This window comes from Salvelinus namaycush, unplaced genomic scaffold (genome assembly GCF_016432855.1).
Source record: "Salvelinus namaycush isolate Seneca unplaced genomic scaffold, SaNama_1.0 Scaffold816, whole genome shotgun sequence".
Classification (NCBI taxonomy): Eukaryota; Metazoa; Chordata; class Actinopteri; order Salmoniformes; family Salmonidae; genus Salvelinus; species Salvelinus namaycush.
Window position 1 is genome coordinate 1 of NW_024061549.1, and position 27,500 is coordinate 27,500.

The 27,500-nt window shown below is 41.4% G+C and overlaps 1 protein-coding gene across 1 annotated transcript in view; it reads right to left on the bottom strand.

Annotated features, from left to right (window-relative positions):
• Positions 1–1,743: 1,743 nt before the first annotated feature.
• LOC120042934 (UTP--glucose-1-phosphate uridylyltransferase-like) overlaps positions 1,744–27,500 on the bottom strand; it is a gene marked incomplete at its 3' end in the record, with an annotated part of 67,160 nt that continues 41,403 nt past the window's right edge. The window contains exons 5-10 of the mRNA XM_038987697.1: positions 25,691–25,824; positions 21,723–21,879; positions 20,790–20,930; positions 20,203–20,400; positions 4,300–4,542; positions 1,744–1,848 (exon numbers count right to left, since the gene is read on the bottom strand). Of these exons, the coding sequence (XP_038843625.1) occupies positions 1,744–1,848; positions 4,300–4,542; positions 20,203–20,400; positions 20,790–20,930; positions 21,723–21,879; positions 25,691–25,824 (978 nt within the window). The remainder of the gene's footprint in view (positions 1,849–4,299; positions 4,543–20,202; positions 20,401–20,789; positions 20,931–21,722; positions 21,880–25,690; positions 25,825–27,500) is intronic.

Consider the following 27,500-nt stretch of genomic DNA (forward strand, 5'->3'; position numbering starts at 1 on the left):
TTATGGCCAAACAGTTATTTTTTGGTTTCATCAGACTAGAGGACATTTCTCCAAAAAGTACGATCTTTGTCCCCATGTGCAGTTGCAAACCGTAGTCTGTCTTTTTTATGGCGCTTTTGGAGCCGTGGCTTCTTCCTTGCTGAGCAGCCTTTCAGGTTATGTCAATATAGGACTCCTTTTACTGTGGATATAGATACTTTTGTACCTGTTTCCTCCAGCATCTTCACAAGGTCCTTTGCTGTTGTTCTGGGATTGATTTGCACTTTTCGCACCAAAGTACGTTCATCTCTAGGAGACAGAACGCGTCTCCTTCCTGAGCGGTATGACAGCTGCGTGGTCCCATGGTGTTTATACTTGCGTACTATTGTTTGTACAGATGAACGCGGTACCTTCAGGCGTTTGGAAATTGCTCCCAAGGATGAACCAGACTTGTGGAGGTCTACACATTTTTTTTCTGAGGTCTTGGCTGATTTCTTTTGATTATCCCATGATGTCAAGCAAAGAGGCACTGAGTTTGAAGGTAGGCCTTGAAATACATCCACAGGTACACCTCCAATTGACTCAAATTATGTCAATTAACCTATCAGAAGCTTCTGAAGCCATGACATCCTTTTCTGGAATTTTCCAAGCTGTTTAAAGGCACAGTCAACTTAGTGTATGTAAACTTCTGACCCACTGGAATTGTGATACAGTGAATTATAAGTGAAATAATCTGTCTGTAAACAATTGTTGGAAAAATGACTTGTGTCATGCACAAAGTAGATGTCCTAACCGACTTGCCAAAACTATAGTTTGTTAACACGAAATTTGTGGAGTGGTTGAAAAACGAGTTTTAATGACTCCAACCTAAGTGGATATAAACTTCTGACTTCAACTGCATCATTGTTATTGTAAAGTTCCTTCATTCCATCTTGGCCCATCACAGATATTGTTATTGTAAAGTTCCTTCATTCCATCTTGGCCCATCACAGATATTGTTATTGTAAAGTTCCTTCATTCCATCTTGGCCCATCACAGATATTGTTATTGTAAAGTTCCTTCATTCCATCTTGGCCCATCACAGATATTGTTATTGTAAAGTTCCTTCATTCCATCTTGGCCCATCACAGATATGTTATTGTAAAGTTCCTTCATTCCATCTTGGCCCATCACAGATATTGTTATTGTAAAGTTCCTTCATTCCATCTTGGCCCATCACAGATATTGTTATTGTAAAGTTCCTTCATTCCATCTTGGCCCATCACAGATATTGTTATTGTAAAGTTCCTTCATTCCATCTTGGCCCATCACAGATATTGTTATTGTAAAGTTCCTTCATTCCATCTTGGCCCATCACAGATATTGTTATTGTAAAGTTCCTTCATTCCATCTTGGCCCATCACAGATATTGTTATTGTAAAGTTCCTTCATTCCATCTTGGCCCATCACAGATATTGTTATTGTAAAGTTCCTTCATTCCATCTTGGCCCATCACAGATATTGTTATTGTAAAGTTCCTTCATTCCATCTTGGCCCATCACAGATATTGTTATTGTAAAGTTCCTTCATTCCATCTTGGCCCATCACAGATATTGTTATTGTAAAGTTCCTTCATTCCATCTTGGCCCATCACAGATATTGTTATTGTAAAGTTCCTTCATTCCATCTTGGCCCATCACAGATATTGCTCTGAGATAATGTAGGACTAAGAATTTCCCTGACCATGTGACCTAGCCAAAAAAACTCAGGGGCCTGTGAACTCACCTTGAGAGAAACTTGTTTTCCGAACGTGACGTCACCGGACACAGTCAGGTGATCCAGCTCCAGCATATCAGGGATGCTCTCGAACCGCGTCTGGTATTCCTGGACCTGTTAGAACACACAGGTATGTCATGCTGAGTTTAGAGCAGTAACAAATACTTTGAGGAGAGGGAGGGAAAGAGAGCTCTATCTTGGCATGTTTATTCCCACTGGATGACCTATACAAATAGAGGATGAATGTATGGTAGTACAACAATAGAGCACCAGCTCAACACCAACAGAACATATATGCAGAGTTTGGTGTGTTTAGCTTTGAGTGAGAAGAAAAGGACAAAAAGGACAAGGATCTTAGATTCCCTACGCATGCCCCATTCAAATGTACTGTGACTAAAGGTCAGCATGCCCATTCAAATGTACTGTGAATAAAGGTCAGCATGCCCCATTCAAATGTACTGTGAATAAAGGTCAACATGCCCTGTCCATTCAAATGTACTGTGAATAAAGGTCAGCATGCCACGCCCATTCAAATGTACTTTGAATAAAGGTCAGCATGCCACGCCCATTCAAATGTACTGTGAATAAAGGTCAGCATGCCACGCCCATTCAAATGTACTGTGAATAAAGGTCAGCATGCCACGCCCATTCAAATGTACGTTGAATAAAGGTCAGCATGCCACTCCCATTCAAATGTACTGTGAATAAAGGTCAACATGTGGAGGATGTATCTGAACCAACAAACACCAAGAGCAGGTGATTCATCAGGACAGGATATTCAACTATGGTCCTTGAGAAACACTTCTGTTTTTCCTTCTCTCCTTCTAATCAAGGACAGATTCCGACCACACACAGGTGAGTGAACTCTTTCACCAATCAGAAACATTCATTAAACAAATAAAAGGGAAGTTCAGGATTTTACATCTTGATGTTAGCTGGTTCCTCACCCTGAAAGTAGTCTATGGGCCAGGAGAAACTGTCATCCAGGGTTTGGTTTTCTTTAAACATCCACTACAAACTTCAGCAACGTTAGCCACCGCTAGCAAACAATCAATGGATTGAGGCAACCCACATGTTTTATTATGGTCAAATCAACTGAAATCCAAAAAGTAACTAGATATTTGGTTTGGCATTAAAGGGCCAGAGCAGTCAAAATTCCGTTTTTCTGCGTTTTGTATTACATTGTACAACAGCTGATGAAACGAACACTGTAAAAGTATGAACAATTTATCAGTATTATTTCCTGATAGTTGCTGGTTGAAAATAATCTACAGTACACAGGCCCTTCTAATCAGCAGGTTTCGCATGGGTGGAGTTTTGGCTTGCCTGGTGACATCACCAGTCGGTATTTTAGTTAATAGATCAATGAGAAAAAGAGTTCCAAACCTCTCTGCCAATAACAGCTAGTTTTTCCATTTTCAGAGACCGCTCCCAGACAGTCCTAGCAAAACTCTTGCTTTAGAAATCGTTTTTTTGCTAAAATGCTACTTTTGTTTCTTTTTGACCATTTTAATCTAAAACTATTACAGTAAGGTACTTAATTGTTACCCAGAAATGATATGATATTGAGATAAAAACAGCTGCATGAGGCCTTTATAAAGGTGACTTGGCCATAGAGTTCCACAGTATGAGTTATTATATCCAATCAGAGTAAATAGAGCCAAATATATATAAAAGTCACCTTGTCCGAGATTTACATGGTTATCAAAACGTCACACCAGGGTAAACCTACACAAAACACAGCCCTTATTTTAAGTGTTTCTGAAATCCCCTATGGTAATAAATGAATGGTGGAAAAACGATTGGAACCATTTCCAGGTTTGACCGCTAGGTTTTATGGGTATTATGACAGCACTGTGGGGCTCTATTTAACATTAAAACAAATATTTATTGGTTATTCAAATGCAATGTGCTTGTCAACAAAGCACCTTTGATTAAATCTTGCCCTCAGCAGTGGAAATACAGCCTTACCTTAGTGAAGCAGCTGCCCAGCTTGACGTGGGGCGTGGTTAAGGTTAGTTAGTAGTTATAGTAAGGTTAGGGTTACGTTAGATACCTTAGTGAAGGATCTGCCCAGCTTGACGTGGTGCGTGGTTAAGGTTAGTTAGTAGTTATAGTAAGGTTAGGGTTACGTTAGATACCTTAGTGAAGCAGCTGCCCAGCTTGACGTGGTGCGTGGTTAAGGTTAGTTAGTAGTTATAGTAAGGTTAGGGTTACGTTAGATACCTTAGTGAAGGAGCTGCCCAGCTTGACGTGGGGTGTGGTTAAGGTTAGTTAGTAGTTATAGTAAGGTTAGGGTTACGTTAGATACCTTAGTGAAGGATCTGCCCAGCTTGACGTGGTGCGTGGTTAAGGTTAGTTAGTAGTTATAGTAAGGTTAGGGTTACGTTAGATACCTTAGTGAAGGATCTGCCCAGCTTGACGTGGTGCGTGGTTAAGGTTAGTTAGTAGTTATAGAAGGTTAGGGTTACGTTAGATACCTTAGTGAAGGATCTGCCCAGCTTGACGTGGGGCGTGGTTAAGGTTAGTTAGTAGTTATAGTAAGGTTAGGGTTACGTTAGGTACCTTAGTGAAGGAGCTGCCCAGCTTGACGTGGGGCGTGGTAGGGAACTCTCTCTTCTGGCTCATGGTGAGAGAGCCCGCCTCCAGGCTGTAGAGGTTGGACATGACCAATAGGAGGTCGGAGACGGTCTTGACGGGCAGGAAGCGGGATCGCGGCACGTTGATGCCCAGGGCGTTGTCGAAGCTCTTGATGGCCGCGCCCACCGCCGTCTCCAGCTGGATCACGTTCTGACCGCCGTCCAGTGTCTGGCAGGAGAACAGGTATCGGTGGTTAGTGACACACACACATTCACACTAAAGGATGTAGGTAGGGGATTCATGTACACACACACACACACACACACACAAACAAAGTGAAGAATGTACTGTAGGTCTCAGGTAGTGGGTTCAGATGGAGAACCTCTGAGCTAGTCACAAGACAAGTTTTAAGCTGCTTCACTAGGATCTGAATGATCCACTTAATATCAAAGAGAGAGAGTATCACCGTGAGTTATGTAATGAAATAACACATCACCACCTGCAGCATACAGTAGTGTTCTGTACCTACATCTATAGATAACATCATCAGTAGTTCTATAATATACAGTAGTGTTCTGTACTACACTAGATAACATCAGGCAGTAGTTCTATAATATACAGTAGTGTTCTGTTACCTACATCTACTAGATAACACATCAGGCAGTAGTTCTATAATATACAGTAGTGTTCTGTTACCTACATCTACTAGATAACAACATCAGGGCAGTAGTTCTATAATATACAGTAGTGTTCTGTTACCTACATCTACTAGATAACAACATCAGGCAGTAGTTCTATAATATACAGTAGTGTTCTGTTACCTACATCTACTAGATAACAACATCAGGACAGTAGTTCTATAATATACAGTAGTGTTCTGTTACCTACATCTACTAGATAACAACATCAGGACAGTAGTTCTATAATATACAGTAGTGTTCTGTTACCTACATCTACTAGATAACATCAGGCAGTAGTTCTATAATATACAGTAGTGTTCTGTTACCACATCTACTAGTAACAACATCAGGCAGTAGTTCTATAATATACAGTAGTGTTCTGTTACCACATCTACTAGATAACATCAGGGCAGTAGTTCTATAATATACAGTAGTGTTCTGTTACCACATCTACTAGATAACAACATCAGGGCAGTAGTTATATAATATACAGTAGTGTTCTGTTACCACATCTACTAGATAACAGTCAGGGCAGTAGTTCTATAATATACAGTAGTGTTCTGTTACCACATCTACTAGATAACAACATCAGGGCAGTAGTTCTATAATATACAGTAGTGTTCTGTTACCACATCTACTAGATAACACATCAGGGCAGTAGTTCTATAATATACAGTAGTGTTCTGTTACCTACATCTACTAGATAACAACATCAGGGCAGTAGTTCTATAATATACAGTAGTGTTCTGTTACCTACATCTACTAGATAACACATCAGGGCAGTAGTTCTATAATATACAGTAGTGTTCTGTTACCACATCTACTAGATAACAACATCAGGGCAGTAGTTCTATAATATACAGTAGTGTTCTGTTACCTACATCTACTAGATAACAACATCAGGCAGTAGTTCTATAATATACAGTAGTGTTCTGTTACCTACATCTACTAGATAACAACATCAGGGCAGTAGTTCTATAATATACAGTAGTGTTCTGTTACCTACATCTACTAGATAACAACATCAGGGCAGTAGTTCTATAATATACAGTAGTGTTCTGTTACTACATCTACTAGATAACAACATCAGGGCAGTAGTTCTATAATATACAGTAGTGTTCTGTTACCTACATCTACTAGATAACAACATCAGGGCAGTAGTTCTAATATACAGTAGTGTTCTGTTACCTACATCTACTAGATAACAACATCAGGGCAGTAGTTCTATAATATACAGTAGTGTTCTGTTACCTACATCTACTAGATAACAACATCAGGGCAGTAGTTCTATAATATACAGTAGTGTTCTGTTACCTACATCTACTAGATAACAACATCAGGGCAGTAGTTCTATAATATACAGTAGTGTTCTGTTACCTACATCTACTAGATAACAACGTCAGGGCAGTAGTTCTATAATATACAGTAGTGTTCTGTTACCTACATCTACTAGATAACAACATCAGGCAGTAGTTCTATAATATACAGTAGTGTTCTGTTACCTACATCTACTAGATAACAACATCAGGCAGTAGTTCTATAATATACAGTAGTGTTCTGGTTACCTACATCTACTAGATAACAACATCAGGACAGTAGTTCTATAATATACAGTAGTGTTCGTTACCTACATCTACTAGATAACAACATCAGGGCAGTAGTTCTATAATATACAGTAGTGTTCTGTTACCTACATTACTAGATAAAACATCAGGTCAGTAGTTCTATAATATACAGTAGTGTTTCGTCTACCTACATCTACTAGATAACAACATCAGGGCAGTAGTTCCTATAATATACAGTAGTGTTCTGTTACCACTAGATAACAGCGTCAGGGCAGAAGTTCTATAATACAGTATTGTTCTGTTACCTACTAGATAACAACATCAGGGCAGTAGTTCTATAATATACAGTAGTGTTCTGTTACCTACATCTATATAACTCCGATAAACATCAGGCAGCTATGTTCTATAATATACAGTAGTGTTCTGTTACCCTACATTACTAGCTAACAAACATCAGGGCAGTAGTTAGTTATAATATACAGTAGTGTTCTGTTACCTACATCTACTAGATAACAACATCAGGGCAGTAGTTCTATAATATACAGTAGTGTTCTGTTACCTACATCTACTAGATAACAACATCAGGGCAGTAGTTCTATAATATACAGTAGTGTTCTGTTACCTACATCTACTAGATAACAAACATCAGGGCAGTAGTTCTATAATATACAGTAGGTGTTCTGTTACCACATCTATAGATAACAACATCAGGACAGTAGTTCTATAATATACAGTAGTGTTCTCGTTACCTACATCTACTAGATAACAACATCAGGGCAGTTAGTTCTATAATATACAGTAGTGTTCTGTTACCTACATCTACTAGATAACAACATCAGGACAGTAGTTCTATAATATACAGTAGTGTTCTGTTACCTACATCTACTAGATAACAACATCAGGGCAGTAGTTCTATAATATACAGTAGTGTTCTGTTACCTACATCTACTAGATAACAACATCAGGCAGTAGTTCTATAATATACCGTAGTGTTCTGTTACCTACATCACTAGATAACAACATCAGGGCAGTAGTTCTATAATATACATAGTGTTCTGTTACCTACATCTACTAGATAACAACATCAGGGCAGTAGTTCTATAATATACAGTAGTGTTCTGTTACCTCCATCTACTAGATAACAACATCAGGGGCAGTAGTTCTATAATATACAGTAGTGTTCTGTCTACCCTACTAGATAACAACGTCAGGGCAGTAGTTCTATACTATACAGTAGTGTCTGTTACCTACTAGATAACAACGTCAGGGAGTAGTTCTATAATATACAGTAGTGTTCTGTTACCATACTAGATAACCAACTTCAGGGCAGTAGTTCTATAATATACAGTAGTGTTCTGTTACCTACATCTAGATAGATAACAACATCAGGGCAGTAGTTCGATAATATACAGTAGTGTTCTGTACCTACATCTATAGATAACAACATCAGGGCAGTAGTTCTATAATATACAGTAGTGTTCTGTTACCTACATCTACTAGATAACAACATCAGGGCAGTAGTTCTATAATATACAGTAGTGTTCTGTTACCTACATCTACTAGATAACAACATCAGGGCAGTAGTTCTATAATATACAGTAGTGTTCTGTTACTACATCTACTAGATAACAACATCAGGGCAGTAGTTCTATAATATACAGTAGTGTTCTGTTACCTACATCTACTAGATAACAACATCAGGGCAGTAGTTCTATAATATACAGTAGTGTTCTGTTACCACATCTACTAGATAACAACATCAGGGCAGTAGTTCTATAATATACAGTAGTGTTCTGTTACCTACATCTACTAGATAACAACATCAGGGCAGTAGTTCTATAATATACAGTAGTGTTCTGTTACCTACATCTACTAGATAACAACATCAGGGCAGTAGTTCTATAATATACAGTAGTGTTCTGTTACCTACATCTACTAGATAACAAATCAGGGCAGTAGTTCTATAATATACAGTAGTGTTCTGTTACCTACATCTACTAGATAACAACATCAGGGCAGTAGTTCTATAATATACAGTAGTGTTCTGTTACCTACATCTACTAGATAAAATCAGGGCAGTAGTTCTATAATATACAGTAGTGTTCTGTTACCTACATCTACTAGATAAAACATCAGGGCAGTAGTTCTATAATATACAGTAGTTTCTGTTACCTACATCTACTAGATAACAACATCAGGCAGTAGTTCTATAATATACAGTAGTGTTCTGTTACCTACATCTACTAGATAACAACATCAGGACAGTAGTTCTATAATATACAGTAGTGTTCTGTTACCTACATCTACTAGATAACAACATCAGGACAGTAGTTCTATAATATACAGTAGTGTTCTGTTACCTACATCTACTAGATAACAACATCAGGCAGTAGTTCTATAATATACAGTAGTGTTCTGTTACCTACATCTACTAGATAACAACATCAGGGCAGTAGTTCTATAATATACAGTAGTGTTCTGTTACCTACATCTACTAGATAACATCAGGGCAGTAGTTCTATAATATACAGTAGTGTTCTGTTACCTACATCTACTAGATAACAACATCAGGGCAGTAGTTCTATAATATACAGTAGTGTTCTGTTACCTACATCTACTAGATAACAACATCAGGGCAGTAGTTCTATAATTACAGTAGTGTTCTGTTACCTACATCTACTAGATAACATCATCAGGGCAGTAGTTCTATAATATACAGTAGTGTTCTGTTACCTACATCTACTAGATAACAACATCAGGCAGTAGTTCTATAATATACAGTAGTGTTCTGTTACCCACATCTACTAGATAACAACATCAGGGCAGTAGTTCTATAATATACAGTAGTGTTCTGTTACCTACATCTACTAGATAACAACATCAGGACAGTAGTTCTATAATATACAGTAGTGTTCTGTTACCTACATCTACTAGATAACAACATCAGGACAGTAGTTCTATAATATACAGTAGTGTTCTGTTACCTACATCTACTAGATAACAACATCAGGACAGTTAGTTCTAATATACAGTCGTGTTCTGTTACCTACATCTACTAGATAACAACATCAGGACAGTAGTTCTATAATATACAGTAGTGTTCTGTTAACTACAATCTACAAGATAACAACATCAGGGCAGTAGTTCTATAATATACAGTAGTGTTCTGTTACCTAATCTACTAGATAACAGCATCAGGGGCAGTAGTTCCTATAATATACAGTAGTGTTTCTGTTACCTACATCTACTAGCTAACAACATCAGGGCAGTAGTTCTATAATACTACAGTAGTGTTCTGTTACCTACATCTACTAGATAACAACATCAGGGCAGTAGTTCTATTAATATACAGTAGTGTTCTGTTACCTACATCTACTAGATAACAACATCAGGGCAGTAGTTCTATAATATACAGTAGTGTTCTGTTACCTACATCTACTAGATAACAACATCAGGGCAGTAGTTCTATAATATACAGTAGTGTTCTGTTACCTACATCTACTAGATAACAACATCAGGGCAGTAGTTCTATAATATACAGTAGTGTTCTGTTACCTACATCTACTAGATAACAACATCAGGACAGTAGTTCTATAATATACAGTAGTGTTCTGTTACCTACATCTACTAGATAACAACATCAGGGCAGTAGTTCTATAATATACAGTAGTGTTCTGTTACCTACATCTACTAGATAACAACATCAGGACAGTAGTTCTATAATATACAGTAGTGTTCTGTTACCTACATCTACTAGATAACAACATCAGGGCAGTAGTTCTATAATATACAGTAGTGTTCTGTTACCTACATCTACTAGATAACAACGTCAGGGCAGTAGTTCTATAATATACAGTAGTGTTCTGTTACCTACATCTACTAGATAACAACATCAGGGCAGTAGTTCTATAATATACAGTAGTGTTCTGTTACCTACATCTACTAAGATAACAACATCAGGGCAGTAGTTCTATAATATACAGTAGTGTTCTGTTACCTACATCTACTAGATAACAACATCAGGGCAGTAGTTCTATAATATACAGTAGTGTTCTGTTACATCTACTAGATAACAACATCAGGGCAGTAGTTCTATAATATACAGTAGTGTTCTGTTACCTACATCTACTAGATAACAACATCAGGGCAGTAGTTCTATAATATACAGTAGTGTTCTGTACCTACATCTACTAGATAACAACATCAGGGCAGTAGTTCTATAATATACAGTAGTGTTCTGTTACCCTACATCTACTAGATAACAACATCAGGGCAGTAGTTCTATAATATACAGTAGTGTTCTGTTACCCACATCTACTAGATAACAACATCAGGGCAGTAGTTCTATAATATACAGTAGTGTTCTGTTACCTACATCTACTAGATAACAACATCAGGGCAGTAGTTCTATAATATACAGTAGTGTTCTGTTACCTACATCTACTAGCTAACAACATCAGGGCAGTAGTTCTATAATATACAGTAGTGTTCTGTTACCTACATCTACTAGATAACAACATCAGGGCAGTAGTTCTATAATATACAGTAGTGTTCTGTTACCTACATCTACTAGATAACAACATCAGGGCAGTAGTTCTATAATATACAGTAGTGTTCTGTTACCTACATCTACTAGATAACAACATCAGGACAGTAGTTCTATAATATACAGTAGTGTTCTGTTACCTACATCTACTAGATAACAGCATCAGGGCAGTAGTTCTATAATATACAGTAGTGTTCTGTTACCACATCTACTAGTTAACAACATCAGGGCAGTAGTTCTATAATATACAGTAGTGTTCTGTTACCTACATCTACTAGATAACAACATCAGGGCAGTAGTTCTATAATATACAGTAGTGTTCTGTTACCACATCTACTAGATAACAACATCAGGGCAGTAGTTCTATAATATACAGTAGTGTTCTGTTACCTACATCTACTAGCTAACAAACATCAGGGCAGTAGTTCTATAATATACAGTAGTGTTCTGTTACCTACATTCTACTAGATAACAACATCAGGGCAGTAGTTCTATAATATACAGTAGTGTTCTGTTACCTACATCTACTAGATAACAACATCAGGACAGTAGTTCTATAATATACAGTAGTGTTCTGTTACCACATCTACTAGATAACAACATCAGGGCAGTAGTTCTATAATATACAGTAGTGTTCTGTTACCTACATCTACTAGCTAACAACATCAGGGCAGTAGTTCTATAATATACAGTAGTGTTCTGTTACCTACATCTACTAGATAACAACATCAGGGCAGTAGTTCTATAATATACAGTAGTGTTCTGTTACCTACATCTACTAGATAACAACAATCAGGGCAGTAGTTCTATAATATACAGTAGTGTTCTGTTACCACATCTACTAGATAACAACATCAGGGCAGTAGTTCTATAATATACAGTAGTGTTCTGTACCTACATCTACTAGATAACATCAGGGCAGTAGTTGTATAATATACAGTAGTGTTCTGTTACCTACATCTACTAGCTAACAACATCAGGACAGTAGTTCTATAATATACAGTAGTGTTCTGTTACCTACATCTACTAGATAACAACATCAGGGCAGTAGTTCTATAATATACAGTAGTGTTCTGTTACCTACATCTACTAGATAACAACATCAGGGCAGTAGTTCTATAATATACAGTAGTGTTCTGTTACCACATCTACTAGATAACAACATCAGGGCAGTAGTTCTATAATATACAGTAGTGTTCTGTTACCTACATCTACTAGATAACAACATCAGGACAGTAGTTCTATAATATACAGTAGTGTTCTGTTACCTACATCTACTAGATAACAACATCAGGGCAGTAGTTCTATAATATACAGTAGTGTTCTGTTACCTACATCTACTAGATAACAACATCAGGGCAGTAGTTCTATAATATACAGTAGTGTCTGTTACCACATCTACTAGTTAACAACATCAGGGCAGTAGTTCTATAATATACAGTAGTGTTCTGTTACCTACATCTACTAGATAACAACATCAGGGCAGTAGTTCTATAATATACAGTAGTGTTCTGTTACCTACATCTACTAGATAACAACATCAGGACAGTAGTTCTATAATATACAGTAGTGTTCTGTTACCTACATCTACTAGATAACAACATCAGGGCAGTAGTTTCTATAATATACAGTAGTGTTCTGTTACCTACATCTACTAGATAACAACGTCAGGGCAGTAGTTGTATAATATACAGTAGTGTTCTGTTACCTACATCTACTAGATAACAACATCAGGGCAGTAGTTCTATAATATACAGTAGTGTTCTGTTACCTACATCTACTAGATAACAACGTCAGGGCAGTAGTTTCTATAATATACAGTAGTGTTCTGTTACCTACATCTACTAGATAACAACATCAGGGCAGTAGTTCTATAATATACAGTAGTGTTCTGTTACCTACATCTACTAGATAACAACATCAGGGCAGTAGTTCTATAATATACAGTAGTGTTCTGTTACCTACATCTACTAGATAACAACATCAGGACAGTAGTTCTATAATATACAGTAGTGTTCTGTTACCTACATCTACTAGATAACAACATCAGGGCAGTAGTTCTATAATATACAGTAGTGTTCTGTTACCTACATCTACTAGATAACAACATCAGGGCAGTAGTTCTATAATATACAGTAGTGTTCTGTTACCTACATCTACTAGATAACAACATCAGGACAGTAGTTCTATAATATACAGTAGTGTTCTGTTACCTACATCTACTAGATAACAACATCAGGACAGTAGTTCTATAATATACAGTAGTGTTCTGTTACCTACATCTACTAGATAACAACATCAGGGCAGTAGTTCTATAATATACAGTAGTGTTCTGTTACCTACATCTACTAGATAACAACATCAGGGCAGTAGTTCTATAATATACAGTAGTGTTCTGTTACCTACATCTACTAGATAACAACATCAGGGCAGTAGTTCTATAATATACAGTAGTGTTCTGTTACCTACATCTACTAGATAACAACATCAGGGCAGTAGTTCTATAATATACAGTAGTTTTCTGTTACCTACATCTACTAGATAACAACATCAGGGCAGTAGTTCTATAATATACAGTAGTGTTCTGTTACCTACATCTACTAGATAACAACATCAGGGCAGTAGTTCTATAATATACAGTAGTGTTCTGTTACCCACATCTACTAGATAACAACATCAGGACAGTAGTTCTATAATATACAGTAGTGTTCTGTTACCTACATCTACTAGATAACAACATCAGGGCAGTAGTTCTATAATATACAGTAGTGTTCTGTTACCACATCTACTAGATAACAACATCAGGACAGTAGTTCTATAATATACAGTAGTGTTCTGTTACCTACATCTACTAGATAACCACATCAGGGCAGTAGTTCTATAATATACAGTAGTGCTCTGTTACCTACATCTACTAGATAACATCATCAGGACAGTAGTTCTATAATATACAGTAGTGTTCTGTTACCTACATCTACTAGATAACAACATCAGGGCAGTAGTTCTATAATATACAGTAGTGTTCTGTTACCTACATCTACTAGATAACAACATCAGGGCAGTAGTTCTATAATATACAGTAGTGTTCTGTTACCTACATCTACTAGATAACAACATCAGGGCAGTAGTTCTATAATATACAGTAGTGTTCTGTTACCTACTAGATAACAGCGTCAGGGCAGAAGTTCTATAATATACAGTAGTGTTCTGTTACCTACATCTACTAGATAACAACATCAGGGCAGTAGTTCTATAATATACAGTAGTGTTCTGTTACCTACATCTACTAGATAACAACATCAGGGCAGTAGTTCTATAATATACAGTAGTGTTCTGTTACCTACATCTACTAGCTAACAACATCAGGGCAGTAGTTCTATAATATACAGTAGTGTTCTGTTACCTACATCTACTAGATAACAACATCAGGGCAGTAGTTCTATAATATACAGTAGTGTTCTGTTACCTACATCTACTAGATAACAACATCAGGGCAGTAGTTCTATAATATACAGTAGTGTTCTGTTACCTACATCTACTAGCTAACAACATCAGGGCAGTAGTTCTATAATATACAGTAGTGTTCTGTTACCTACATCTACTAGCTAACAACATCAGGGCAGTAGTTCTATAATATACAGTAGTGTTCTGTTACCTACATCTACTAGATAACAACATCAGGGCAGTAGTTCTATAATATACAGTAGTGTTCTGTTACCTACATCTACTAGCTAACAACATCAGGGCAGTAGTTCTATAATATACAGTAGTGTTCTGTTACCTACATCTACTAGATAACAACATCAGGGCAGTAGTTCTATAATATACAGTAGTGTTCTGTTACCTACATCTACTAGATAACAACATCAGGGCAGTAGTTCTATAATATACAGTAGTGTTCTGTTACCTACATCTACTAGATAACAACATCAGGGCAGTAGTTCTATAATATACAGTAGTGTTCTGTTACCTACATCTACTAGATAACAACATCAGGACAGTAGTTCTATAATATACTGTACAGTGCCTTCGGAAAGTATTCAGACCCCTTGACATTTTTCCACATTTTGTTACGTTACATCCTTATTCTAAAATTGATTATTTTCTACACACAATGCCCCATAATGACAAAGCAAGACAATTTTGCAAATGTATTAATAATAAAAAACTGGAATACCTTATTTGCATAAGTATTCACACCCTTTGCTATGAGACTCAAATATATATACATATAATTCCCCCCCCCCCCCCCCCCCCCAGATCTGGGGAAGGTAACCAAAACATTTCTGCAGCATTGAAGGTCCCCAAGAACACAATGGCCTCCATCATTCTTAACGTTTGGAACCACTAAGACTCTTCCTAGAGCTGGCCGCCCGGCCAAACTGAGCAATCGGAGGAGAAGGGCCTTGGTCACGGAGGTGACCAAGAACAGGATGGTCACTCTGACAGAGCTCTAGAGTTCCTCTGTGGAGAGGGGAGAACCTTCCAGAAGGACAACCATTTCTGCAGCACTTCACCAATCAGGCCTTTATGGTAGAGTGGCCAGAGGGAAGCCACTCCTCAGTAAAGGGCACATGAAAGCCCGCTTGGAGCCCGTTTTATTTCACAGAATAGAGGATTCTATATATTGTGTGTGTTCTACTGAGGATGGGCCTCTGGGAGATAACACTGACAGGAGATTTACAATGTCTTTTGGGTGATAAAACCTAAAGAGCATTCCAGAGGATGAGTTAATGTTTCTGTTCTATACCGTACCAGGGAGATTTACATTTACATTTTAGTCATTTAGCAGACGCTCTTATCCAGAGCGACTTACAGTAGAGTGCATACATTCTATTACATTTTACATACTGAGACAAGGATATCCCTACCGGCCAAACCCTCCCTAACCCGGACGACGCTATGCCAATTGTGCGTCGCCCCACGGACCTCCCGGTTGCGGCCGGCTGCGACAGAGCCTGGGCGCGAACCCAGAGACTCTGGTGGCGCAGCTAGCACTGCGATGCAGTGCCCTAGACCACTGCGCCACCCGGGAGATGGTTCCAGTTTGGAGTCGGACGGCCAGACACTAGTCTCTACACAATGAAAACTGTTGACACAGCAGATACTGTCTGCTATGAATTATAGATATCTTTCATACAGATCTTAACCTTGTGACCCATTCTATATATATGTTTGTCATGTAGGTTGAAAGGGGTGTATCTTGGCTATAAAAGACCTTTGTACTTTTGTCTCGTGGCTCTCAACGAATCATTTGATCGTGATTCGTCGACCAGCCATCATTATCGTAGCGCACTCAATTTGATTCACTTTATATGTGTGTGTTGTATTGACCTGCTCCCTTATTAATAAGTGATTAAAGATTTAGTTTAAGTATAACTCTGACTTGTGTGATAAGTTTGTCTCTACTCATTTGATAGTAAAGAAATTAACCACAACACACACACACACACACACACACACACACGGATATACACACTGAGCCTCTCAGTTAAATGAGAAGTGTAATCTTAGATAATACAGCCATGCACACACACACCCCACCCACCCCTGCCCACATGCAGACTCACACACCCATCCACACAAACACTCTTTATCTGCAGTAAAGAGGTTTTAGAATGTGGTCTTTATTGAGACTGCAGGACATCATTTATTCAGAAGGGTTGTCCTCTGGGCTTTACTGAGACTGCAGGACATCATTTATTGAGAAGAGTTGTCCTCTGGGCTTTACTGAGGCTGCAGGACATCATTTATTGAGAAGAGTTGTCCTCTGGGCTTTACTGAGACTACAGGGCATCATTTATTGAGAAGAGTTGTCCTCTGGGCTTTACTGAGACTACAGGACATCATTTATTGAGAAGAGTTGTCCTCTGGGCTTTACTGAGGCTGCAGGACATCATTTATTGAGAAGAGTTGTCCTCTGGGCTTTACTGAGACTGCAGGACATTATTTATTGAGGAGGGTTGTCCTCTGGGCTTTACTGAGACTGCAGGACATCATTTATTCAGAAGGGTTGTCCTCTGGGCTTTACTGAGACTGCAGGACATCATTTATTGAGAAGAGTTGTCCTCTGGGCTTTACTGAGACTGCAGGACATCATTTATTGAGAAGAGTTGTCCTCTGGGCTTTACTGAGACTACAGGGCATAATTTATTCAGAAGAGTTGTCCTCTGGGCTTTACTGAGACTGCAGGACATCATTTATTCAGAAGAGTTGTCCTCTGGGCTTTACTGAGACTGCAGGACATCATTTATTGAGAAGGGTTGTCCTCTGGGCTTTACTGAGGCTGCAGGACATCATTTATTGAGGAGGGTTGTCCTCTGGGCTTTACTGAGACTGCAGGACATAATTTATTGAGGAGGGTTGTCCTCTGGGCTTTACTGAGACTGCAGGACATCATTTATTGAGGAGGGTTGTCCTCTGGGCTTTACTGAGACTGCAGGACATCATTTATTGAGGAGGGTTGTCCTCTGGAACGGCGTGGTGGTGTCCCTCTATAGGCAGCACTTTGCTATACATACAGGGAGCTCCAAAAGTATTGGGACAGTGACACGTTTTGTTGTTTTGGCTCTGTAGTCCAGCACTTTGGATTTTAAATGATGCAATGACTATGAGGTTAAAGTGCAGACTGTCAGCTTTAATTTGAGGGTATTTGATGAATAATGATGAGTGAGGAAGTTTACGGATGCACAAATATCATACCCCCAAGACATGCGAACATCTCGCCCTTACAATAACAGGGGAGGTTAGCATACCTCCAAGACATGCTAACATCCCACCCTTACAATAACAGGGGAGGTTAGCACACCCCCAAGACATGCTACCATCTCACCATTACAATAACAGGGGAGGTTAGCATACCCCCAAGACATGCTAACATCCCACCCTTACAATAACAGGGGAGGTTAGCACACCCCCAAGACATGCTACCATCTCACCATTACAATAACAGGGGAGGTTAGCACACCCCCAAGACATGCGAACATCTCGCCCTTACAATAACAGGGGAGGTTAGCATACCCCCAAGACATGCTAACATCCCACCCTTACAATAACAGGGGAGGTTAGCACACCCCCAAGACATGCTACCATCTCACCATTACAATAACAGGGGAGGTTAGCATACCCCCAAGACATGCTAACATCTCGCCCTTACAATAACAGGGGAGGTTAGCATACCCCCAAGACATGCTAACATCTCGCCCTTACAATAACAGGGGAGGTTAGCACACCCCCAAGACATGCTAACATCTTAGCCTTACAATAACAGGGGAGGTTAGCATACCCCCAAGACATGCTAAAATCTCAGCCTTACAATAACAGGGGAGGTTAGCACACCCCCAAGACATGCTAACATCTTAGCCTTACAATAACAGGGGAGGTTAGCATACCCCCAAGACATGCTAACATCCCACCCTTACAATAACAGGGGAGGTTAGCACACCCCCAAGACATGCTACCATCTCACCATTACAATAACAGGGGAGGTTAGCATACCCCCAAGACATGCTAACATCTCGCCCTTACAATAACAGGGGAGGTTAGCATACCCCCAAGACATGCTAACATCTCGCCCTTACAATAACAGGGGAGGTTAGCACACCCCCAAGACATGCTAACATCTTAGCCTTACAATAACAGGGGAGGTTAGCATACCCCCAAGACATGCTAAAATCTCAGCCTTACAATAACAGGGGAGGTTAGCACACCCCCAAGACATGCTAACATCTTAGCCTTACAATAACAGGGGAGGTTAGCATACCCCCAAGACATGCTAAAATCTCAGCCTTACAATAACAGGGGAGGTTAGCACACCCCCAAGACATGCTAACATCTTAGCCTTACAATAACAGGGGAGGTTAGCATACCCCCAAGACATGCTAACATCTCAGCTTTACAATAACAGGGGAGGTTAGCATACCCCAAGACATGCTAACATCTCAGCCTTACAATAACAGGGGAGGTTAGCACACCCCCAAGACATGCTAACATCTTAGCCTTACAATAACAGGGGAGGTTAGCATACCCCCAAGACATGCTAAAATCTCAGCCTTACAATAACAGGGGAGGTTAGCATACCCCCAAGACATGCTAACATCTCAGCTTTACAATAACAGGGGAGGTTAGCATACCCCAAGACATGCTAACATCTCAGCCTTACAATAACAGGGGAGGTTAGCATACCCCAAGACATGCTAACATCTCAGCCTTACAATAACAGGGGAGGTTAGCATACCCCCAAGACATGCTAACATCTCAGCCTTTACAATAACAGGGGAGGTTAGCATACCCCCAAGACATGCTAACATCTCACCATTACAATAACAGGGGAGGTTAGCATACCCCCAAGACATGCTAACATCTCACCATTACAATAACAGGGGAGGTTAGCATTTTTGGGAGGGTATGATATTTGTGCATCTGTAACTTTCTCACTCATCATTATTCATGATTCATTCAGGACTACCTGTAATCATGGTAGAATCCACATTAATGTAGAAGTGTTTAGGAACATATTATGTTCTCATTTACAATAAAAAACTCCAAAATGACACAATACATTATTTACCATTCATTTCTATTGGGCACAAAGCTTGAAGCAGTCATTGCGTGTTATGAATATGGGACAACATACTTAACTATTTCCTACTTTACGGGATGAGAGGTGTGGGAACAGAGCAGGTGTTTTGAGTCGGAGTGTAACTGAAGAGGAATTGTGCACCACGTCTCTCTGCCTCCTCATTGACAAGTTTACAGTGTATTTATTCAATATTGTCAGCTGTTGAAATGAGACTATTATCCATTTCGGGGATCCAACATATGGATAAGGGTCTCAGACAATTCTATTAGGCATTCTGAGACATAGAATATATACATTCAGCTGGTCTGACCTGAGCTGGACTGCCTTGACCGAAACAGCATCAAACTGTACCGAGCTAAATGGTAAGTGTGTGTGTGTGTGTGTGTGTGTGTGTGTGTGTGTGTGTGTGTGTGTGTGTGTGTGTGTGTGTGTGTGTGTGTGTGTGTGTGTGTGTGTGTGTGTGTGTGTGTGTGTGTGTGTGTGTGTGTATGCATGCCCGCCCGTCTGGCCTCTCACCTTGGGGTTAACGATGATCTCCATGTCCATGGCGTTCTGCTCCTGCAGCCTCTTGATGGCACCCAGAGAGATCCACAGGTTGTTGGTGTTGAAGATCTTGAACTTGGTGACTGATTTGAACTCATCTACATGGGCCTTGGGAACCTGGGCTATCTCCAGCAGACGCAGCTTGTTATCATACTGAATAAGAGTACCACCCTGGACACACAGAGACACACAGAGACACACAGAGACACACAGAGACACACAGAGAGACAGACACAGAGAGGTTATTTTGGGTTCTGATGGGGTAGTACAGTTCAACTAAAGCTCATTATTTATACGTTATATTCTTTAAAAATAAATGGCTATATATCATTAATTTAAAAGTAAAAAAATAAGATATACCAATTCCACATGAATGAATTAACAAACAATTGAATGAATTAACAACAATTGAATGAATTAACAACAATTGAATCAACTGTTTATAAAGTCTGAATAAAATGATAATAAAGTGTTAATAGTGAGAGGTGAATAAAGAAGACAGAATAAACCACTAACAGAGACCACAACATGGCCGCCGTCTTCCTCCTCCTGCCACCCACCTTGACGTCAGCGCGGGTCTTGTCGGTGACCTCCATGATGAACTCACAGCGTTTCCCGTTGGGCTGGCTCACCAGGTGATGCAGGATGTTCAGGTCCACCGTAGCCCCCAGGTTATCAATGTTAGACACAAAGATGTACTCCTGAAGAGGGGGAGGGGGGGTATTTTATTAGGATCCCCATCAGCTGTTGCGAAAGCAGCTAGTCTTCCTGGGGTGCAACTCGATTTTAGGAAAGTGTTCCTAAGGTTTGGTATACTCAGTGTATATTTCACAGGAGGCTGCTGAGGGGAGGACGGATCATAATAACGGACGGAACGGAGCAAATGGGACGGCATCAAACACCTGGAAACCATGGAAACCATGTATGTGATGGATTTGATACCGTTCCAATGATTCTGCTCCAGCCATCACCACGAGCCCCTCCTCCCAGATGAATGTGTCACCAACCTCCTGTGGAATATTGGTGCCTTGGAACCCAATTGTTTGACTCTGCTCCCCTGTAGTGTGTGTGTGTGTGTGTGTGTGTGTGTGTGTGTGTGTGTGTGTGTGTGTGTGTGTGTGTGTGTGTGTGTGTGTGTGTGTGTGTGTGTGTGTGTGTGTGTGTGTGTGTTTCACAACGCTGTGGAATTAACATGTTACACAAGACAAACACAATATCAATAGCAGCAAAGGCTGAATTATTTCATATCATTTACAAATTGTATAAATAAAATAAGTATTTTCCTTAAAACGAGGTCAGTGCTGCAGATATGGTGGTTACCTTGTGTGTGTGTGTGTGTGTGTGTGTGTGTGTGTGTGTGTGTGTGTGTGTGTGTGTGTGTGTGTGTGTGTGTACACCATTACAATGAGCTCATCCTCCTATAGCTCCTCCCACCAGCCTCCTCCGGGTGTGTGTATGTGCATGCGTGTGTGTGTGCGCGTGTGTGTGTGTACCTTGCCCTCTGTGATGAGCTGATCCAGCAGACCAGAGTTGTAGAAGCTGGCGTAGATATCCCCATGGCCAGGAGGGTACCACACGTCAGCATTCTCACCCGTCATACCAATGTCTGTGGCCACAGGCAGGAGGGACTCTTTGTTAATACGGGGGTACCTGGGGCAGAGGGCGGGAGGGAGAGGTTTGATGTTTTACATTAAATCATTTGAATCCTGTTAAGAATGGGTCAATGACAGGAAGACCAACTGAACAGATCAAGGAGCCGTCATCCCTTCATGTTTATCAGTGGATAAGAGCAGATTAGAAAGGAGAACGTTTAACGTCTCCTTACAGAGCTGAGGATGGTCTGAGATCTGTCTGTCTGGCCATGAGAGGGGAGGATTACCTGAGATCTGTCTGTCTGTCTGGCCATGAGAGGGGAGGATGGTCTGAGATCTGTCTGTCTGGCCATGAGAGGGGAGGATTACCTGAGATCTGTCTGTCTGTCTGTCTCTGTCTGTCTGTCTGTCTGGCCATGAGAGGGGAGGATGACCTGAGATCTGTCTGTCTGTGTAACGGCTCTCGTTGGTGGTAGGAAGAGTGGACCAAGGCGCAGCGTGGTAGGTGTACATCGTCTTTTTATTGATGACACCAAAACAAAATAACAAAGACAAAAAACGAAAGCGAACAGTTCTGTCAGACACTAAACAGAAAAGGAGTGGGAAGGGGAGGAGAAGGAAAGGTGGAGGAAGGGGGAGGAGAGGAGTGGGAAGTGGAAGGGGGAGGAGAGGAGTGGGAAGGGGAGGGGAGGAGTGGGAAGGGGAAGGGGGAGGAGAGGAGTGGGAAGGGGAGGGGAGGAGTGGGAAGGGGAAGGGGGAGGAGAGGAGTGGGAAGGGGAGGGGAGGAGTGGGAAGGGGAAGGGGGAGGAGAGGAGTGGGAAGGGGAGGAGAGGAGTGGGAAGGGGAGGGGACGGGAGGGAAGTGGGAAGGGGAGTGGAGGAGAGGGAAGGGGGAGGAGAGGAGTGGGAAGGGGAAGGGGGAGGAGAGGAGTGGGAAGGGGAGGAGAGGAGTGGGAAGGGGAGGGGACGGGAGGGAAGTGGGAAGGGGAGTGGAGGAGAGGGAAGGGGGAGGAGAGGAGTGGGAAGGGGAAGGGGGAGGAGAGGAGTGGGAAGGGGAGGAGAGGAGTGGGAAGGGGAGGGGACGGGAGGGAAGTGGGAAGGGGAGTGGAGGAGAGGGAAGGGGAGGAGAGGAGTGGGAAGGGGAGGGGAGGAGTGGGAAGGGGAGGAGAGGAGTGGGAAGGGGGGAGGAGAGGAGTGGGAAGGGGGGAGGAGAGGGAAGGGGAGGGGAGGAGAGCGAAGTGGAAGGGGGAGGAGAGGGAAGTGGAAGGGGGAGGAGAGGAGTGGGAAGGGGAGGAGTGCGAAGGAGTGGGAAGGGGAGGGAAAGGGAAGGAGAATGAAAGGTGGGGAGAGGAAAGGGGGAGGAGATGGAAGGGGGAGGAGAGGGAAGGGGGAGATGAGGTGAGGGAAGGGGGGGTGTGAAGGGGAGGAGAGGGAAGACAGTTCTGGCATGGATAAGAGGGCTCAGATGAGAGAAGAGAAGGGGAGGGGAAGAAAGGAGAGGAGAGGGAAGGAAGGGGGTGAGCAAGGAGAGGAGAGGGAAGGGGGAGGAGAGGAAAGGGGAAATAGGGGAGCAGAGGAGAGGGAAGGGGCCTCATTAAAAGAGGATTAAGTTGTCATCTGACCAGGTTTTTTTGACACACTCCAGCTTGATCCTCACTTTGTGTTTGATTGTATTCCAAAGGCATAGGAGCTGCTGAGGTAAAGCCCTCCTTGAAGAGGCTGATAAAATATTAACACTACAAGCCTTTTAGTCTACAGTCCAATTCAACAGTCCACTGCTTAAAAGGTTCACCCATTTTGAATGTGATATTGTTTTTGTGCATCTCTGAGTGATGTTCTATAGATTCCCTGGGTCATTTCATGTTTTCATGTGTATCTGAGTTATTGGCGTTCAAGCAGGCAGATATCAGGCCACAATGACGTAGCACTGTGATAAAGTCGCTCTGACTACACTGGAAGTTAATAGGAAAATGACTTTTAGATCACGAAAACGCCAATCGTGCACGTCAGATTTCAACACTGGCAGATGACATAACTCTGGAGAATGTCTTCTCTCAAATAAGACATTGATTATATTTTTGCGATATTCCTACCTCGAGAAATGTGTAATTTAACGGAGGGTCTATCTAGCACATTGTTCCTATCTGTCTGCCTCTTTAGTCCAGGGTGCATTGCATGGTGCTGTTTCCTGAGATATTATAGAAAGAAGATGAATAAAGAGAAATATAACGCCCCACCCAGCAGACTGTGACAAATCGCGTTCACATTGTCATGCGGCGTCTAAGCTAATTTTAACGCAATCCCTTCAAAGTCAGTGTATATATATCGAGAAACTATTTCCCTCGAAAGTACGTAACGTCACGAAGCTATATGATATTACAGACAGCAACTTAATTATCTCTCATCTCTGAAAAGTTTTGTAATTGGTGCTAATGTTGGGTTTTTGAGCTAGCGCCCAATAGACTCCCATTCACTCCTTGAAGGAGAGCGCTCCTTGTCCAGGAATTTCCCAGAATGCACCGTGGAGCCCAATGACGTAGCATGGCAGAAATGCCTTCTGGAACATGTGAACTTTCATGTGCCTTAATAACAAACTTGTTTTCCATCTGTAAATATGAATAAAATTGTTAAATTACGAGCCTAGTTGGTTTAGCCACGTAAAAAGACAGGAACCTAACTGGTAGCCATGATTGGCTAACATAATGAATGGGCTGGACATGCCGGGGAGATGAGTTTGGATTGGTCTGCCATGTAGCATCCTTCTGTCTATAACGTGAGCTGCTCAATACTGTATATGTTGATAGTCCTTTCTACTGCAGTGTTTTAGACAGATATAATGTTAGCCATGGAGAACTACAGAGGTTTAGCTACTTTTCTCTTTAATACTATCGACAGATGAGTTTTTGCACACGCCACGGTCTGTGTGAACCGGAGTGACTTGACACAACGCTGACAAACAAGATGTAGCTACAAACAAAACTGAGTTAAATGGTTCCGGTCTGCCGTGAAGCGTTCATTCGTGTATACCGTTAAGAGTTTAGCTACAATGTCAGATATTCTAAGTTTCTAATTTTGTCAGAAAGTCGTTTTCATTGCAAGTTAAAGCATACTGTTTGCTAGCTAGTGAACGTTAGCTTGCTGGCTCGCTATCTAACGTTACGTGTATAATCTGCGCAGTAATATTATTTGAATCAGATATCCAGTTGCATTACTAGTTATAGCCTAATGTTAGCTAGCTAACATTGAACCTAGTTAGTTCGCTTTAGCTACCTGCAGAGTCATACTACAGCTATGACAAGGTTTTGTATTGATAGTAGTATGATATACCATTTTCTAGCCCAGTCTCTACTTTTATCCAATGTAAAAAACACAATTTCAAATGTTGCTACATAAGACCGAATCCAGGTGGTGGGTCACAATTGATAGTGCAGTTTGTTTAGGCAATTTTACAGTTAACTATCTACTTTACATGCTGCTATTGTCTTTGGTATTATTGTGTGTAGCTACGTTTCCTTGCTAGCTAGCTAGCCAGCCAGCCCAAAGAGAGAGCGTTGCATTGTGGATTTTGTAGTTGACTTGAACTGCAACAGATTTCCACAATGATTTTCCACGTTGCTACCAACCTTATTATAACGGCAAAATGAAATATTTAAATACTCACAAGTTTAGCTACTTTTCTCACACATACTCACATATTAGTGTTATTTAACACTGTAAATTAAAGGAATGAGTTGTTTTGGGTGGATTTTTCCTTTAAGTCTTTAGAGTCCATTCATTACGGCTACAGACAGGATGTCCAGTTTAATGTCCAGTATGTCTCATATATTCTGATCCAGCAAGATATGAGACATACTGTGGTGCGTGTGTTACCTGCTCTGGTTGAAGGTGTGTATCTTGACACGGTGGTGTGTGTATTTCTGAAGGATCTTCTTGGTGTCTTCATCCGTGTTGAAGGAGTTCATCAGGACCAGAGGAACGTCTGTGTTGTACTTCTTGTTCAAGTGCTGAGGGAAAAAGATATTGGATTGAGAACAGGTGAAAGGAGTGCTTGGCGGCCATATTGGATTGAGAACAGGTGAAAGGAGTGCTTGGTGGCCATATTGGATTGAGAACAGGTGAAAGGAGTGCTTGGCGGCCATATTGGATTGAGAACAGGTGAAAGGAGTGCTTGGTGGCCATATTGGATTGAGAACAGGTGAAAGGAGTGCTTGGTGGCCATATTGGATTGAGAACAGGTGAAAGGAGTGCTTGGCGGCCATATTGGATTGAGAACAGGTGAAAGGAGTGCTTGGCGGCCATATTGGATTGAGAACAGGTGAAAGGAGTGCTTGGTGGCCATATTGGATTGAGAACAGGTGAAAGGAGTGCTTGGCGGCCATATTGGATTGAGAACAGGTGAAAGGAGTGCTTGGCGAGCATACTGGCCACAGCAAACCAAGTGACAGGCTGGGTGGAGCTAATGCAATGGCAGTGTTGGAGAGCATCAAATCCGAGATGCATTGCGACTGACTGATTGACAAATCATAATGAGTAGTTATTTATGATGCAAGGTGATTTGTAGGTCAGTTAGTCGGCAGCCGGGCTGCCCAGTCGGCTGCAATGCTGAACAAGCCCGAAGACTCTAGAGTCCAGACTTTAATGAGGGAGAGGTTGTTACGGTAAACCGTTACCAAACTGTGTGGGTGTGTGGTGGAGTTTAGTGAGCAACCAGGCTGGTCGAGGTTCGTCTCGGCTTATGAGGTCATTTAGGGTGGGACTGTCCTAGGAGAGGTGGGGTGGTGTGAAGTTCAGCTCCACTACCAACCAACGTAACTATCAGGAAATCACACAGTGGTGCAACAAGTCAGCGTAACAGGATCTATTCCACTGTAGGATGTTTCTTTAGATTTACTGCAATCATTTAAAGTTTCCTTTTATGAATTTTGGGAAGTTATGAACTCTCATTTCCTCAGAGGACCCCGAGACAGAGCAGAACGGTCAGCAGACTAGAGAGGAGGGATAAAGAGGTTCTGTGGATTAACAAAACAGCCCTTCTCTCCCTCACCCTCTCTCCAAATTACAAGCACATGCTCTCTCTCTCTCCCTCGCTCTCCCTCCCTCCCTCCGCCCCCCCCTCTCTCTCTCCCTCCCTCCCCCCCCCCCCTCTCTCTCCCTCCCTCCCTCCCTCCCGCCCCCCCCCCCCTCTCTCCACCCCCTCCCTCCCTCCCCCCCCTCCCCCCTCTCTCCCTTCCCTCTCTCCCCCCCTCCCTTCCTCCCTCTCTCTCTCTCCCCCCTCCCCCCTCTCTCTCTGCCTCCCTCCCTCCCTCTCTCCTCCCTCCCCCCTCTCTCTCTCTCCCTCCCTCCCTCTCCCCCCCTCCCTCCCTCCCTCCCTCCCTTTTTGTTTAGTATATTATAAGATCAGCTGAGGGTCTGTGTAAAGCTCTGTAATGTCTTCAGGCAGTCTGACTGAAAGGAGAGCTGTTATTCTATGGGCAGGTCTGTGGGTTTGGCCAGGCAGTGGGGGGACAGAGAGCACAGTGTGCTGGAACTGAGAGGTGTGTGTGTGTCAGAGCAAGAGAGAGGCGGTATTTGTTTGCGGACTTGTGTGTGGTTGTCTGTAAATGTGCGTGTGTGTATCTGTGTGTTGTGTAACGGCTGCATGCAAAGGGAAAGGGAAAGGAACAGGGAAAGGGAACAACTG